The sequence below is a fragment of the Strix aluco genome, chromosome 3, assembly GCF_031877795.1.
Source record: "Strix aluco isolate bStrAlu1 chromosome 3, bStrAlu1.hap1, whole genome shotgun sequence".
Classification (NCBI taxonomy): domain Eukaryota; kingdom Metazoa; phylum Chordata; class Aves; order Strigiformes; family Strigidae; genus Strix; species Strix aluco.
In genome coordinates this window covers 34,456,661-34,472,812 of record NC_133933.1, presented here as the reverse complement: position 1 = coordinate 34,472,812, position 16,152 = coordinate 34,456,661, and the positions used below count along the sequence as shown (strand labels likewise).

Genomic DNA, 16,152 nt, shown 5'->3' with positions numbered 1-16,152 from the left:
TGCAGTACCTACCACCTCCAGTATGAGCTGTGGTGTTTTACTGCAATTCAACTGCCTGCTCTAAAATGGGGAATCTGTAATTATCTAGAAAAACAACTGCATAATGCAAATGGGGACATCTAAAAATGATAAATAATCATTACAATTGATTAGACATAGTACATAGAAAAAGATTTTTGAATAGTTCTTGGATTTTTATTATGTTACCTATAATAAATACAGTTAAAAACTAATGTGTCAAGGTCATTCTGAAGTCATCTTGCAGTTGATTTAATACTGACATATTGCAAATGGTAACTTAATTTGTAAGTTGGTAGAAAGCTACCATAAGTAACTGTATACATTTGTGTCACACATAAACCAATAATTCCAAAGAAAGAAGAAATCTACAATGACAAACGCAGCAGGGAGGTCACAAGCTTTTAAATATAGTAGCATCTGTCTTTCAGTCTATGTAAAACTGACTTTGTTGAAAATGTTTTTAATCATTCCTCAGGCAATTTACCTCTCTTACCCACTTGATGGCCATCTGTTATTCCAGTTTATAAATTCAATCATTGTGTCATCATATAGTTATGTTTTAAACTTTCAGCCTGCATTTGGATCTTGATCAGCTACACAGGAGCTCTTAAGTATTTCTGAAATCGTTCAAAAAACTTCACTCACAAAACTCTATAAGCACTAAAATAGACGAAAAACCACTGCCAAAGCATGTCAATAAAACAGTCAATGAGTGCACTTCAACCTAGAAATAATTCATACGCTACAGCAACACTGAATTAATATAGAAAATCAATATGACCTCGGACAACAAACAACACTGAAGAAATGAATAAACCAGCATTTCTTTATAGAGTCTCCTGTTCATTGAAAGACTGATGAAGAGACATATCCTTCTCCATAGTCCTGGCAGAAGTTGAAGATGCAAGACTAAGAAGCCATGCAATCATTAGATCCAGTTTGCAGAGTAACAGAGAATAAATATGACAGATCTTTCCCAGCTAATTACTTCTTGCAAACACCTGTCTACTACAAACTTTGTTTTTCTTATAACTGCATATATAATGTGAAGTCACCAGGTGTTTGGTTAATAACAGAATTGATTGATTACATGCTCTGCAAGTATAACAAAAATATTCTGGCAGAGTAACAACAACAAATCACCCTTATTTTGATCTGGTCTCCCAAAAGCAAGTTATCAGAAACGCTTAAAGATCCTATGTGCTTGCATATGGTACAGTACATGGCTCAATGAAGTTAAGCAAAAAATTTCAACTAATACTACCAGATGCTGTGTCAGGTCCACAGAAGCTCCATTTGTTGTTTGACCAAAGGGATTTGTTTTTAAAATATCCCTTAAAGTTCTGAGTGGGCAGTTATTATTTGTCAACACTTAAAAACTCCAGTAAAAGTATTAAAATTATAAATATTTTTATAAATAGAACTTTACTGATTAACTGTTGCAGTTATTTTAGCCTGTGAATGGATACCTTAGTGCATATCCATTTGGGAAGTTTCCACTGACACAGCTGTTTCCATTCATGGGAAACACAAATATGTATTTACTCTGAACGCACAGAGCCATTTTAAATAAAGTAAATCTACAGAAGGTAAATAACCCTGCAGATCAGTTTTGGCATAGAGAGTGTAAAGACCTGAATCACAAGTGTTATGGAAATACTGGTTATACAGTTTGAAATGGAGAATTTTAAAAACTTATTTTAAGAGCTGTGTTCGCCCTCTCTTCCTATGTCCACATCAGCAAAGCATGCTAAAGTATTTTGCTGAACTGCTTTCAGAAGCACAATGTGGGAATGTTCAGATTTTAACAGAAAAATTTAAATCCTAACTTTTAAGAACATCACCTTCTACGTGATAAACAGTTTATTTAGCATTTCTTTTCAGTATGTGGGCCAGACAGTTCCTACGACAGAATCTACAAAAAATTGCTGAAATAAGTAGTTACTCACCCTCCCTCTCAGTGCAGAACAAACATTCAGAAGCTAAGAGCAGGCTCCAAAACAGGAATAGTGTAAAAAAGGTGATGATAAAAATGTTCCTATGGGGTTTGTTGTTGTTCTTGTAAGGGCTTTTTATGTAGTTTAGCATTTGTGATTTTCAACTTTTTCTGCTTTGAAGACTAGAATTGAATGGGAGTAAGTTCTAGAAAATTATGTTTTTAGAACAAATCCAAATTCTCTGAGATGTGAACTATCCACTGGGAGAGCTGGCAGTGCTGCAAGATATCCAGTGGAAAGCAGTCTAAAGCCTTGGGCTTTCCAGGCTGCCCCCTAACAAGTGCACTGTTACTGCTGGAGAAGTAGAGCTTTTCCTTCAGGCGGCTTCTGAAAGAAATTTCACAATATAGGAAGTGGCAGAGAAGCTGGCACATCTCTACAACTCCTGTGGATTTGTAGCTTGTCTTTAGAATGGGAAAAAAATTGCAAGTAGCAAAGGCAGCAACTCAACCGTTCTTTCTACAGTTCCACATAAAACTACTTGCCAGATGCTGTATTGGTATCTCAGGGTGGCTCTCAACAAGTCTGTCTCAATGTGACAGGGAGAGACAGAAGCACTCTTTACCTCCCTTTGTAACCTGCCATATTTCCATCTATTCTGTACACCTAAGCCTCACAAGTGATGCAAGTCCATGAATTATCCAGTTTAGAGGAGGGGGAAGGAAGAAAAGAAATTGTGTACTTTTGAGGAAGTCAGCTTATAACAATGAACTGTTTTCACTGGTTTGCCATGCAAGTGCAAATAGTGCAGAGGGATAAGCAATCTGGCAGCTAGGACTAAGGGACAATTGAATTTTAAGAGGTATATGGTAACATCTTATGTCAATAGTATGTAAAAGCTTACTAAAATTATTGAGAATGTACTACTTTTATCCACCATTTAGGATTTTATATGTAAACTTTCAATTTCTATAGCAATTTATTCATGTAAGGGCTCATTTGCAAAATTAAGACTTTTGCCTCTTAGAGGCAATCTAATAGAGGACAAAGTTCTCTGCCCATATTAATGGATTCACCTAATCTTAAGTCAATTGTACCAAACCAGAATTTGGATATCTATCTTAAAAATATTTTAGACGTGCCAAATAACTGAAGTTACATTATTGATTGTTGATAATTAGAAACCTGCATATATCACATAGAAGGAACAAGTCCAATTTTCAGTACCCAGAATTACAAGACAATACTGGTTGGCAAGTATACACTACCTCTCAATGGCTGAGAACTTTATAGCCAATTTTTTAAAAAATACTGCTAACTGAGAAACATGCAACATGATTGCTTCCTCCAGTTAAAATTAGTGCTACAGGTATTTTTATTTTCATGAGTTGCCATTTTTTTCCCCTCCAGAATTCAAGGTGAAATAGTGATACCCATTTCCACGTAACGAAAAGAATGCCATGTACTCTGTGCTATTCACAACGAAGACTGGAATTCAAAAACAAGATCCTGGTTAACAAATTGGGTCAAGAGTAGCAATCACCTCAACCAACCCTAGCCACTCAGAAGTCATGTGTTTAGTCTAATCTTATGTTTCTTTTATAGTCAATGAATACAGATCAACTACAGTGAACTGCCCCATTGAAATGCATAAAATACATATCAGATGTATTCTATTTACATACACATTTATACATGTATATATACCTAGATCAAATGAAATAGAGTAAGTTACTTTCCATGTGGGTTAAGTGTTTCTGTTCACTACAGGATGACATTAAACTAGGTGCTTCACTAAGACAGCTGAAGCGAGAGGACGCTCATCCAAAATTATCAAGGACTTAGCCCTAATAAAGCAGGCTAAAAATAGGATTTCAAAACATCACAAAACAGCATAAAACCAGTTTACAAGCTGTTGTACAAACCTGGTCCAATCTTCCTTATGAGGAAACCTGTAACCTTCTTAGAGAATTTTAAAATACTTGTACAAAACACTTTTCCACAGTTATTTAATTGTATGGGAAAGCTCTAAAACTATACAAGTTCTATTGGATTTTGTAAGCTCACCAACTTCTCCAGGGTTCTGCCAAACTCACCTTAACTAAAGCCTCTTGGTCTTCCCAAGGGCTCCCCATAAGACAGCATTTCATAAGCTGTTTTCTTGTGGTGGCCTGTTTCCATTCTAGTGCTCCCCTTCAATGCTAATGTAGTGACACAAATTCTAGTTCTGCCAATTTCTTTCCAAGCACCTTTCAAGTGTCATAGAGTAATGCACCACATAAAACAAGAGACATTACCATAGCCATTTTTTCTTTTCCTGTATAAAAGGCTACTGACTTTTGAAGAACAACATAACACCATTCTTCCTGCCCTTTCACAGTCTGACACACCTGAATGCACCTTGTGATGGAATAGTAACACTACTCATCTGGGTATCACTTAACTATCAATGGAGGGTTGGAAGAACATCTACCTGCTCTATGACAGAACCACACCAATGCCTTTAAACGCATTTTGGTTCCATCATAGGCATGCCAATTAGCAAGATATGTGGAAACTACTATTTAGCTGATATTTTCTTCTATATGCAGGAAGACAAAATGTGGCTGTAAGGTGAAGTTTAAATAGTAGTTTGTTTTGTTTTTAAAATTCAGGATTTATAGCAATACGTGTTTTTGCAAGCTACTGTGGCCACAGCACAGCAATTCATTACGAAGAACAGAAATATAAACGTGTTCTTCCGCTGTTTCTCAACTGTGCCAGGCAAAATAATTTCATTTCATTTCGTAGCATTTTCTATTTCAGCTGTTTACGTGAGTCTTCTTTATGTGCTGTGAACCAATGATAACTTCATCTAGCTGAGCTCTATGACCTACTGGGGAAAGCTGATCAGTGGACATAATTTAAAATAATCATCCCAAACCAGCCATCTAGGCCATTTCAACAGGTCAGGCTGTTATTGAGAGCATGACTAAGATACACAGATTTGCTGCTTCTTAAATTCTGTTATTCCCACTCTGTTCCCATTTAATACCAGAAAAATATCTTCAGAACTTAATAAATATTTCTCTTCCATCTTCTTTTGTTTTTTTTCCCCCCACACGTAACTCCTGTGTCATAAAAATGAAAACACCTCTTACTACAACATTTTGGTCATTACTTTACTTGAAAAAGAAAACATTTAGTGGAAAAATACCAAATATTATAATAATTTTAAAAGCAAATATACTCTTCCCCCCCACCTTTGACATCTTATAATTTCTACCAACATAATGGTTAGCGTTCTTCCAAAAATTAGAATTTGGAAGTTTCTTCTGGAAATTAATACTAGACTATTCTCATTTCATTACTGTCCTTTTAGCTGGTATTGTTACCACTGGTGATTAACAAGGTAAGATGAACTGCAACTGCTCATTGACTCACAGGCAGATACATCAAAATGTGTTCATTTTAACTTGAGCTCATACAGATGTAAGAAGATACTGGCACAGCACCTCCTCTAACACTTCCATTGCAGAGACCCTTGGAAGATTCCATTCATGAAAGAATAAGATAAAATATTGAAAATCCCTACCTTCACCCGATGATCCTGAAAGGTCTATGATGACATACACTCTTCCTTCTGGCTCCAAGTCAATCTACAATCAAGAAGAGAATTAGAAGAAAACTTAGAATGGCTCCCAAAGCAAGTGACTGCACATGCAGGAAACAAAGTTTCCAAAACTCCTGAAGCCAAGGTGTAGGCAGGACACATAGGCAGGTCTACAGTTCACTACCAACAGAGCATCCTTTTGCAAAGAGGTGTTGAGGACCTTGCACCTTCACAGAAGTGAAAAACCAAAGTGTGTGCCCTCAGCACCTGGAAAGCTTGAACCCAGTGAATTTTACAAATCAAATATTCAAAGCACTGTTCTGCCATACATTTGCACCAGTATTTCCAAGGAGACAAGGAAGAAAATTAAAAAGTGCTAGTATCGAATAACTTTTTTAACTGTAATTTATACTGAGCCCAGCTATTCAAATGCAAAAAACAACACTGTGACCTATTCAGATCCCAACGAGACAGATCAGCTCTGGTCACAGAATAGGGAAAATGAACACACACAGCTCATATGGCCGGTTAACACGTGTTTATAATACTCCCTTTGTATCCCCACTGGGAGAAAGAAATACATGCTTCATCCTTTTTTTTTCTGAAATACCAAATTTGTTTATTTCTGCACCATTCTGGTAGATTTGAAGGAGTCTTTGCTCTTGTGGGGATCACTTCCACTCAACATGAAACACAGGTGCTCAGAATCAAGCTACTGTACTTCAAGATTTCACAGGCTGTGGGAATAAGCTCTTGTACGTTTAGGCACCGCAATGAAGAGCTCATTACAAATTGTCCTGTATTGTACCACACTAAATAGTGCTGGATTTGAGTATCCTAATGGTGGCCCACACATTACAATTTTTGCAGCCACCCATCTCTCAAAAATTTAACTGTAACTAAAACACTATGTAATTGATAGCTCTTACTGTCACATAGCAGTTGTCACACAGTTTCAGAAACTGAGTGATGTGGTGCACATTAATACTAAAAGAGAATGAAAATACAGTATGTAAAGCACAGAGGTAAATTGCATGCCCACTGCCAGGGTGCTTCAAGGGGTCGTGTCTGCCAGGGCCTGTCCTCTGTTCTGCCATTCCAGCCAGGAGCGAGCAGCCCCAGCACTGGGCATCAGGCACTCCCTGGGGATGGGGGCAGGCCAGGGCCAGGCCCAGGCTGGCATGTGGGCCCACAGGTAGGCCCAGCTTGGCAGGGCCCAGGACTGGGTAGGGCAGGGCTGTGGGGAGCTGGAGACCGGCCCTGCTGCAGCATTGCTGGGGCAGAGGCTGGCAGTCCTGGGCCTGCCATGGGAGCAGGACTATGGGTCCTTGTCGGTGCCAGACCAAACAGACACAGGGCGAAAAGAAGGGAGCGTGCCTCATTGCTGGAGTTCAGCCAAGTCCTGCTCTTCACGGGCAGAAACCCCAGAACTTTCCTGATACTTCTGCTACACTGGGGCAACTGCACGTGGGGCCTGTGGCTGGGAACAGGCTACCTCCCCTCCCACCCCACCACAGCCTCTTCCTGCGCCATGCTGCTCTGCCGCAACATTGGACGGCAGGCCTTGCTTCGCCGATGTTGGCAATCGACACCGAGCTGCCTCTTAAGTCACAAGTGACATCAGAGTATGGCACTAGGACAGAATAAGATGATAATCAGGAGATCACCAATTCACATTAATGACTTGGGAGATCCATCTGTTGGTCTTTGCAAATTAGCAAGTAAATGAGGAAAGGAAGGAAACGCTAAAACGTCAAGGCTATGCCAGGCTTTGCCTGTCAACATTCAGCAGACAGCTTCACAGGGCAACCTTTTTTGTCTCCAGGTTTCACTCATCACCTGAGAGGACCTTTACATGAGGGGCACCTCTGCTGTTTCCTTCTTTTGGGCCACAGCTGCTGAATACATCATGCTGATGCAAGCTCCTCCCTCCATGAACCAGCTCCTCACAAAAACGCTTCTGTGCCATTCAAAAGCAAGCTGGTAAGAGGAGTTCACAGGTCTGGCTGATGTCATAGGACCAACAGATCAAGCAAATGATCTCAACAGCTGTATTGTAAATAGACGAGGCAGGAAATAGGTGTTAGGGAAGCCAGGGGTTACTCAGAGGAGAGGAAAATGAAAGCATCGTTGAGTGTTTTTCCATAAATAAAGTGTTGACTATTAAGTACAGACATTTTTAACAATTTCTGGACTGGCAGCATGAGTTTTGTGAGGGAGTTTTTGGTTGGGGTTTTTTTTTTGCTTTTAAATAAAGCTACTGATCTTGAAATACTGCTCCTCTCCCTTTGCAGTTTTTAAATAGGAAAAATATTAGATCAGAGGCACAGGTGTATGAATAGACTTTGATGTCTATGCTGAGAGAGGCTTTTAAAAAACTGCTATAGCACTCAACAGATGGCTGTATTAAAGACAGGCATGTCTAATGCTACGTTTTTATCAGCACTATGTACTGTTTGGTTAAGCTTTCAGTAAAATACTTTATACAGTTCAAATCCCAGTGTGCACAGACACATACAAAACCCCAACACCATCCCTGCAGAAGAATCAGGCACCTGGAGGAGCTGGTAACCACCATCACAAAATCTGTTCTGCCCATTTAAGTACAAACAGCACTGGAAGCAACTCAGGAAAAAGTCTGGAGTACTGAAGCCAAGTCTCCACTGCCCATCAAGTGGACTGTTTTCATATACAGTTTATTACAAATGCTGCTTATTGTTTTTGATTCAGAATTTTTGCTGATGCTCTAAGCAGAATGAACTATTTATAAAAGTGAGTCTCTCTTACAAAGAGAGTATGTTTCAGTCTTAAAAAGTTCTAATACCAATGAGAATAAAATGGACATACTCTTATTTTTAGATTTATAAAATACCCACATTTCACTTCAGTGAGTACCTATGCTGACAGACTCATCAGTCACATGAATTAGTACTTTTGCCAGAAGTCGGCAGCTCAGCTGCCTCAGCTGACCTTACATTTAAAAAGAATACCCCCCAAAAAAGCATAATCCCCTAATCTGATAGGAATCCTTCTTTTGATCCCAGGTCTTTCATGTATCAAAGCAAGTATGGAATTAAAAGGAATTAATCAATTCTAATTTTGCATGAAACATTTATAATTTAATGTCTAAAAACATAATGGTATAAATACCTCCAAAAGAGTCAGATTACTAGAATATAAACAACATGTCTTTTCCTTCAATCTGCACATTAAACTACACTTAGGAGAAGGTGGAGACTATACAATGTAATTTTATAAATAAGTAACAAAGGATGCATACAGCACAATCTAAAGTTTCCATGAATTTTTCACCAAATGCCCTGAAAGTTATCACATATGAAATACCCTTAGACATATGTAACCAGAAACAGAATGACTGGCCAAACTCTGCTGAATATAACAGACATCCTCGAATGCAACGGGAACAGCCTGATCACGGCAGTTCTGATTCTGACCCTTCTCTTTGACTAAAAATACCTCTCTCTGAATGCAGCCAAGCATTTATACATGCAGACAGGCACTACGAGAAGGTATCTAAAAAGACATTACTGTTCAAATGAACAACAGTGAACAAAACAAGATGCAAACTAGGGATGGGACAGAGAAGTTGATACAAGTGCAGCTCTGCTGTAAGCAAGACACATTGCAAAATATATGTCTCGCACATACATGGCATATTCTCCACATGCAACAGAACTATCACCAAGCAAACTGTTCAATCACCGAAACATTTTATCCTGTTACTGGCCCATGCTATTGCCGTGACTTTTGTTAAAATACAGAATTGTAGTAGGTGCAAGTAAGATTAATTGTAAAGGTAAATTTCTAGATTGCTAAAATAATCCTTATGTGGAAGTGTATTCAGAAGAGTACAGTGATTGCTGGAAAGCATCACAGATCTTGAAAAACTCCAGGCATGAATAAAGCATATTAGTAGCCTGTTTCAGGGAACAAAAGGCAACCATCCATAAAACCAGACATACTTTCAGAGGAAAAAACCCATGTTGAAACCATGGCCAAGTTTCAGCATATTGAAGGCATTTATATAGTTTCACAGTCATTAATGGATTTTATTTTCAACACCCTTTTGAGACAGTTCCCCATCTGTAAAATGAGATACTCCCAAAGGCCCAAGCTAGACTAAATGACTTGCCAGACAGTCATACAAGAAGTCTACGGATAAACAAGAACTGAACTGTGGTCTCTGGAGGCCCAGACTGCCCACTGGACCATTTCTTCTATTCCTCGGTTAAACTTCACTTTGTCAAGCGATACACATCCTGTCTTCCTGCAATATCAGAGACATCCGAGTACTTTTTTTTTTTCTTTAAAAACAACTTTAATGGGTAGATATCTGGGAGGCAATTTCCTTTCTTTTCCATTCAGTTAATACTCATCAGTAAAAACAATATCAAACAGAAAATTGCTTAAATATTTCTCTGCAGCATTTCCAAAGCATCACAATTCTTAGGCAACTCTGGAGTAATACAAAATTTAATCAAACTATGCAGAAGATCATGAAAATACTTCAACTTTTCTTCAAGGCTTTCTTTTTGCAAGCTTTTAACTTCTAAGCGTTCTTCTGAAAAACTGAGTCCTAAACTTGTCTAGAATCTCATCATTGTCCTCCTGTCAGTTGCAAGATGTAATTCCCACCCCCAAAAATATGAAACTCATACAGAATTCTCTTAGACTAAGATTTTGCTAAGGAAATCACACAGTCTCTCTAATCTTATAGGCATGAGGAAGATCAGAATATGCTATGCAATTATCTGGGTTGCACCAATGCTTCATATTTGAATATGAAGAAGATTTTACATTCTTGACCACTGTACAGCCTGAATCATTTGCTCACCATTTGGGTTTTTTTTTTTCCTTCTAGCCAACAGCACCAGCACGGAGATTTTGCATGTCCTATGGAGCAAACTGAAACCTGTTGTAAACTGGTGATAAATCACTATCTTCACTGGCTCAGTGCCTCATTACCATAGGTTCTCATTTGATCATAACAGAGTCCATCAGCTACCTACATTCCAAGAGAAGAACATCACCTAAGATTAGGTACATTGTACTCATTTAAACACCAGCTTGTCTCTTGAGAGAGATTTAATGATAGTCATGGACATAAATCTCAGATCTGAAATAAACAATGACTACAGAAATGCATTTTCCATAACTGAACTTCCTAACAGCATAAAGGTTGAGTAAGTTTTACTCTGATGGTCCTTAACTAGACAGTATATGAAACACAGCAAAAGCCCTTCAACCACAAAGCTGTTTAGGATTTTGCCAAGAGTATAAACCTAAATGGACTGTATAAGCAACAGAAACAGAAGGAATTAAATCATAAAGGGGCTTTGCACCTTTTGTTGTGATGTTCTGATATTTGGATAACTTAAAGTATAAACCCCCAAGCACATGATCTGTCACTGCAGATGGTTATTTAAGTCATGTAGGACTTGAGAAGTCAGTATGTATTAATCCTTACTGAAAGGGTTAACCCTTACTGAAAGGGAACACAAAGTTTCTCTGTGAACATACAACTTCTCTGAAAGCAGGAGGGAAAGGATTATTTAAAGAGCTGATATCTGCAAAGGCTGGGGGTGGGGGGCGGTTACATCTGCTGGTTTGAGAGGCGTTTACTTCAATTTTGATAAAATATTATTTTCGTGAAAACACGTAAGAAAACTAGAACAGTTGTAATCTAATAGAAAATTACTGGAGACAGTCTGTGCTGATTTTTTGTTCTTTAACCATAAGATTTTTTTTGCTTTAATTTAAATAACTAATAGAGGACCTATTTTAACTTATTTAATAGAAAACAAGACATTAATAGTGACACTCTTTAATATAGTCAAAATGACTGCAGACAAAGTAATTTAAAAACTTTCAAAACACCATCATTATTGGAACAGAAGCAAACTCTTGACCAAAACAACAGCTAGAGGTAAGATTAAACTTGCAAACTTCCCCCTAGCATTCACGCCTGAATCCCTAGCAAGCTCACCTAAAATGAATAGCTTTGCAATAGGCTCTGTAAGGTCACAAAAAATAGCCAAGAAAATTTTATTTAATAGTATGATCTGAAAATTAACAGATTTCACATGTTACATCATTAATTACATGAGGTAAATTTGACTTTTAAAAAAACTGTCCAGAAAACATCTTGAAAAAACTTCCCTAGAATCTCTGTTTACCTCTGTGATTTTTTTCCCCCCACAGCCTCTTGCTCTTCTGGCCAAAGAAAGCAGGTCTCTTTCAGAGCCAGTGCACTGCCACAAAGTTCACAAATCTGCCTTTCATTATGAATGTTACATATTTGATTATTATAATTACAGAGAAACATAACACAGCTTGCCGCATTGTAATTGACCACAATGAGATACATAAAAGTTAAGAAATTTTGGCCACAGGGGATTCTATCATTTATTTACTCATACTCAAAAGTCAACAAAAAGACATCAAACATCTTGCATGACCTACAGAAAAGATCAAACACTTTCCAGTGCCAGACACATGCACAGACATAATACAGAACAGAAGCAGCCAGGGAAAAACAAGATTCAGCTGAAATAACCACCGTATTCAGAAATCAATTCTAAACCAAGAATCTTTCCATTACTTAATATAGCATATACCAACATTCAATTGCAGTGTCCTGAATCAGACGTGATACGACTTTGATCTTCCATGATCTACTGTACCTAAGGCCTCCCAGGCACCAACGGAGGAACATTTTTGAATGCATGGTGACACACAAATGCACGTATGCTTGTGCACAGGCATGCACATCTGCACACTCAGAAGTTGCGTACTCATTTTGTATATTACAAGGAAGAACAACTTTTATGGACCACTGGACTGGGACTAGGGTGGTCATGGTTCATTTTCTGGTAGCTTCCAGAAAGTGAACTTGGACAGATGGCTATATTTACATACAACAAGAGAGCAGAGCAGTACAAACAGCTGCAAAGGCATCAAGCAGCATGACCACAGAAGGGTCACTGCACAAAACCAAGTTTCTGACTCCCTGATCTGGAGTGAGGAAGAGATTATCTTCACTTTCTTGAAAGCTTCAGATGGTGAGAGTATATATTGCACAAGGTATTAACTATTATTAAGGTGTTTAACAGTTACATGCCCAAACTGGTTAGGGTTTCTAAATACCTACAATTAGAATTCATGATAGCGGAAAATAAATCAATGAGACAGAAATTCCTTCATGAGTGGAAAAAGAAATTAATAACTTTGAGAGACAAGACTGCCTAGACTAACCATTAAGGGCATTCTGCACTTGAACAGGTCAAAGGAGAATCATACCAGTATGAGTGTTTCAGGCATGTGTGTGTGCTGTTTTGTTGGTTTATTTAACCCCATACAGTTATTCTGATGATTTAAATGTCTTCTATTATAAGGCCTATTCCCCTGCCTTCATAAGACTAAGTTACATAGTACTTTTCACTGTACTATAACTGTGTCCACACTAGAAATAGAGGTTGCATTATTTAAGTAATAGTAAGGAAGATCAAGTACAAAGAACCTGTACATGCCCAGAGATAACATGAAGTACAATGTGTAAGAGCTGGGTTTGGCTGAACAACACTAAACTAGGCTTTTTGAGTTAAAGGACAGTAAAACCACCTACAAAAAAAAAAGTCTGCATAAAGCCATTCACTTGAAACATCTGCTGAATGTATTTCAAGAAATAAAAGAAACTCTTCAGAGCACAATCACTTTCCCAAGCAGATGGTTATTTGATTTAAGAATAAAGGAACTGCATCATGTGGTAAGATCTGACCTGTAATTTCATCACAAGGCTTTTCAAAATGTATTGTTTAATGCACCAGTGAGGTGGCACTCTCCAAACCATAGGGAAATAATTAGCTGTCCCAAAATATGTAAAACACATTTATAATCTTGGCTTATGGACATTTTTTAATGTCATGTGACAGGACTACAACCAGGACAGATGGGGTTATACACCTAGGAATGAAATGCCGAATAGAGAATCAGGACTGCAAGCACATCATGGTTAGCTGATTACTACATGTTACAAACTGATGAATGCTGTCAATTTGTTTTATTACAGTACAATTTCAGATAACTTCTTGCTCATATGCCTAAGCCAAAGTCCTAGTTGGCACATTTGTTCAGTCTCAGAAATCACCCAAACATGATGACTTAACCACACAGCTATTTGGAGTTTCTCCGAAATTGCAATAATATTTCCTCTGAGTCCACTCTGGACAATCATCATGAAATAGGTATCTGCATAACAGTAAGTACATGGATAAGCAGAAGACCTTAGGGCTGACTGGTACTTTTCCTGGTCATATACAACAGTTTTGGTGCACTGCATACATTTTTCCTTACTTCCCTTAAGACTTACTGTGCGAAGTCTTACAGATTGAGATATCAAAGCAACACTACCTGTTTCTTGTAAAGCACGTGGTATTTTTCTTCTCTTTATGGTCAAAAAGCTCCTTTCTTGCACTCTGCTCCTGTCAGGAATACTCTGGGAAACTCAAGACAGCATATAGAAGGAAATATTCACACAGCATTACCATACAAAGAATAAAGGAAATAGCTGTGCTGATTTTTAGTCCTCAAAAATCAGGGAGATTAACAGTTGGAAGATCCAAGACTGAGGTGGCATAAATTCAAATCCTTCCTGAACGAGGTAAAATAATCTCCAAAGGCAGGATATAAATAAGTGCTAGGAAATGGTGATATTTAGATGATGTGAAGTTGCCCTTCAGTTTTTCACCTGTTAATCCTATTCTAGTCCTCTGTAAAAAAGAAAGATTCTGGAACTTGCCTATTAACCAACTCTATTTAAAACAAAAGCCAGGAACATCGATGACAGCCTGGTTTGAGTAAAGGTCTCAACTGCGTCAGAGGGAAGATCCTCCCAGACCAACTATTAGAACATAAATATACCTTACACAAAACCTCAGCACAAACTGGGCCTTCAGATCCTTCCCACAAGAGGTTTCCATTTCCACTCTTTCAAACACTGCTGTGCAACACCTTTCAGTAACTTTCAAGAGAGATCCTACTGCACTTAAAATCACCAATTAGCCAGTTAGAAGAAAGCAGCAGGGAACTGAGCCCACTTTGGTTCAGTTCTAGTTCAGGTTCAGTTGTAAGTAAAGCTGTGCTGGTTTGTTCCAGTTAGCAACAAAACTCACATGTAGGTTTTGTTCCAATTAAAAAAAAAAATTTAAAATAACAACTACTGTTTATGAGTTAAGAGTTCAGTTCAGCTCCCTGGGAAGAAAAGAGAAAGGCCCTTCTTATCTGAAAGGCAACTACATTAAATGTACTCTCCATTTGTATTCATGATAGAAATTAATCCTCCATTAGGAAGGAAACAGCTTGATTCAATATGCTGCAAATGGACAAACTGTACTTCAATGACACTCGCTGGAACTTTTAAGTAGCTACTTCAGGTAGGCAGAACTTAAAAAAAGCTAATGAAATAACATAATACAAGGACCAAAATATCTTCAATTAAAAAACACAAGTGAATGAGAAGAACAAAGGACCTAGGGAAAAGAGACAATCATGGGAACATACAGAGACAAAAATTATATATATGGCTCAGAAGTACCATGACGTTGTCACAACCAAACAAAAGGAAGTAAAATAATATTTCAAGAACAAAGCTATGCTAAAGCTACTCTAAAAATCCTAAATTTTATTTTGGAAACAGAGCCATACTCAACTTCTTTTAACCTCATTCTTAAATCTTAGAATGCTTTTCATTACTATTTCAGCTGTCCTGCTATGTCAAAAGACCAGGGTTTTTTTTCCTAACATAAGGGCTAAGCTCTTTAGGACTAATAAAGAAGTTTGCAAACAGCTTTTAAATCAAGACACCAAAACATAATAACTTCAGAGGTTTTGTTATTCATCCAAGGAATTGCAAGCTTGTCATTTTTTAAAATAAGACATCTCTGTTTAGCTATCCTTTTAATTTACCATTTTTAGTAACTTTAATGCAGTTTTTAAAAATGTGTCTCCTACTTTCCCATTCAGGTTCACCACAGATACCCCTCTATTTTTGAGGAAAGAAAGTGGAAATACAAGCAAAAAAGAAATAGTCACCTCACAGGGGGAGAAGATTGCAAAAATACCAGAAAAATATTTATTTCCCCGTTAAAAAAAAGATAAATTCTTCAGCAAGAACCAAGATGAAAGCATGAATACACAAGCTTCAAGAATTACAATAAAAATTCTTCTGCTGGGTTATGAAGATGGAAGGAAAAAGTATGTTCTGCACAAATATTCTTTATGTCCTTTCACATATGTATCTGTAACCTGAGCTGCTCTGCAACAAACACTAACATTACAATAAACAAACATTGCATGATACACAAACCACAATAGTAAAACAGAATTGGCATCAAGTATTTAAACAAAAGTATCCTTCCTGGAAATAGCTCTCCTATTTACAGCCTGCCAAGAATTGCATCAATTCGGAGACTTTGTTCAAGTTATACTAAAAGTTAAGTTTTAAAGAAATTTAAAAGAAGAAATAAGAAAATAAAATACATGTCACTTGCAAAACTCTTTGGGTTTTTTTTTTTTTAAATGTTT

General features: G+C 37.6%; 1 protein-coding gene across 3 annotated transcripts in view; it reads right to left on the bottom strand.

Moving 5' to 3' along the window:
- PRKCE (protein kinase C epsilon) overlaps nucleotides 1-16,152 on the bottom strand; it is a 298,350-nt gene that overhangs the window by 191,422 nt on the left and 90,776 nt on the right. For all 3 annotated transcript variants that reach the window (XM_074818060.1, XM_074818061.1, XM_074818062.1), the window contains exon 2: nucleotides 5,533-5,596. In XM_074818060.1, the coding sequence (XP_074674161.1) occupies nucleotides 5,533-5,596 (64 nt within the window). The remainder of the gene's footprint in view (nucleotides 1-5,532; nucleotides 5,597-16,152) is intronic.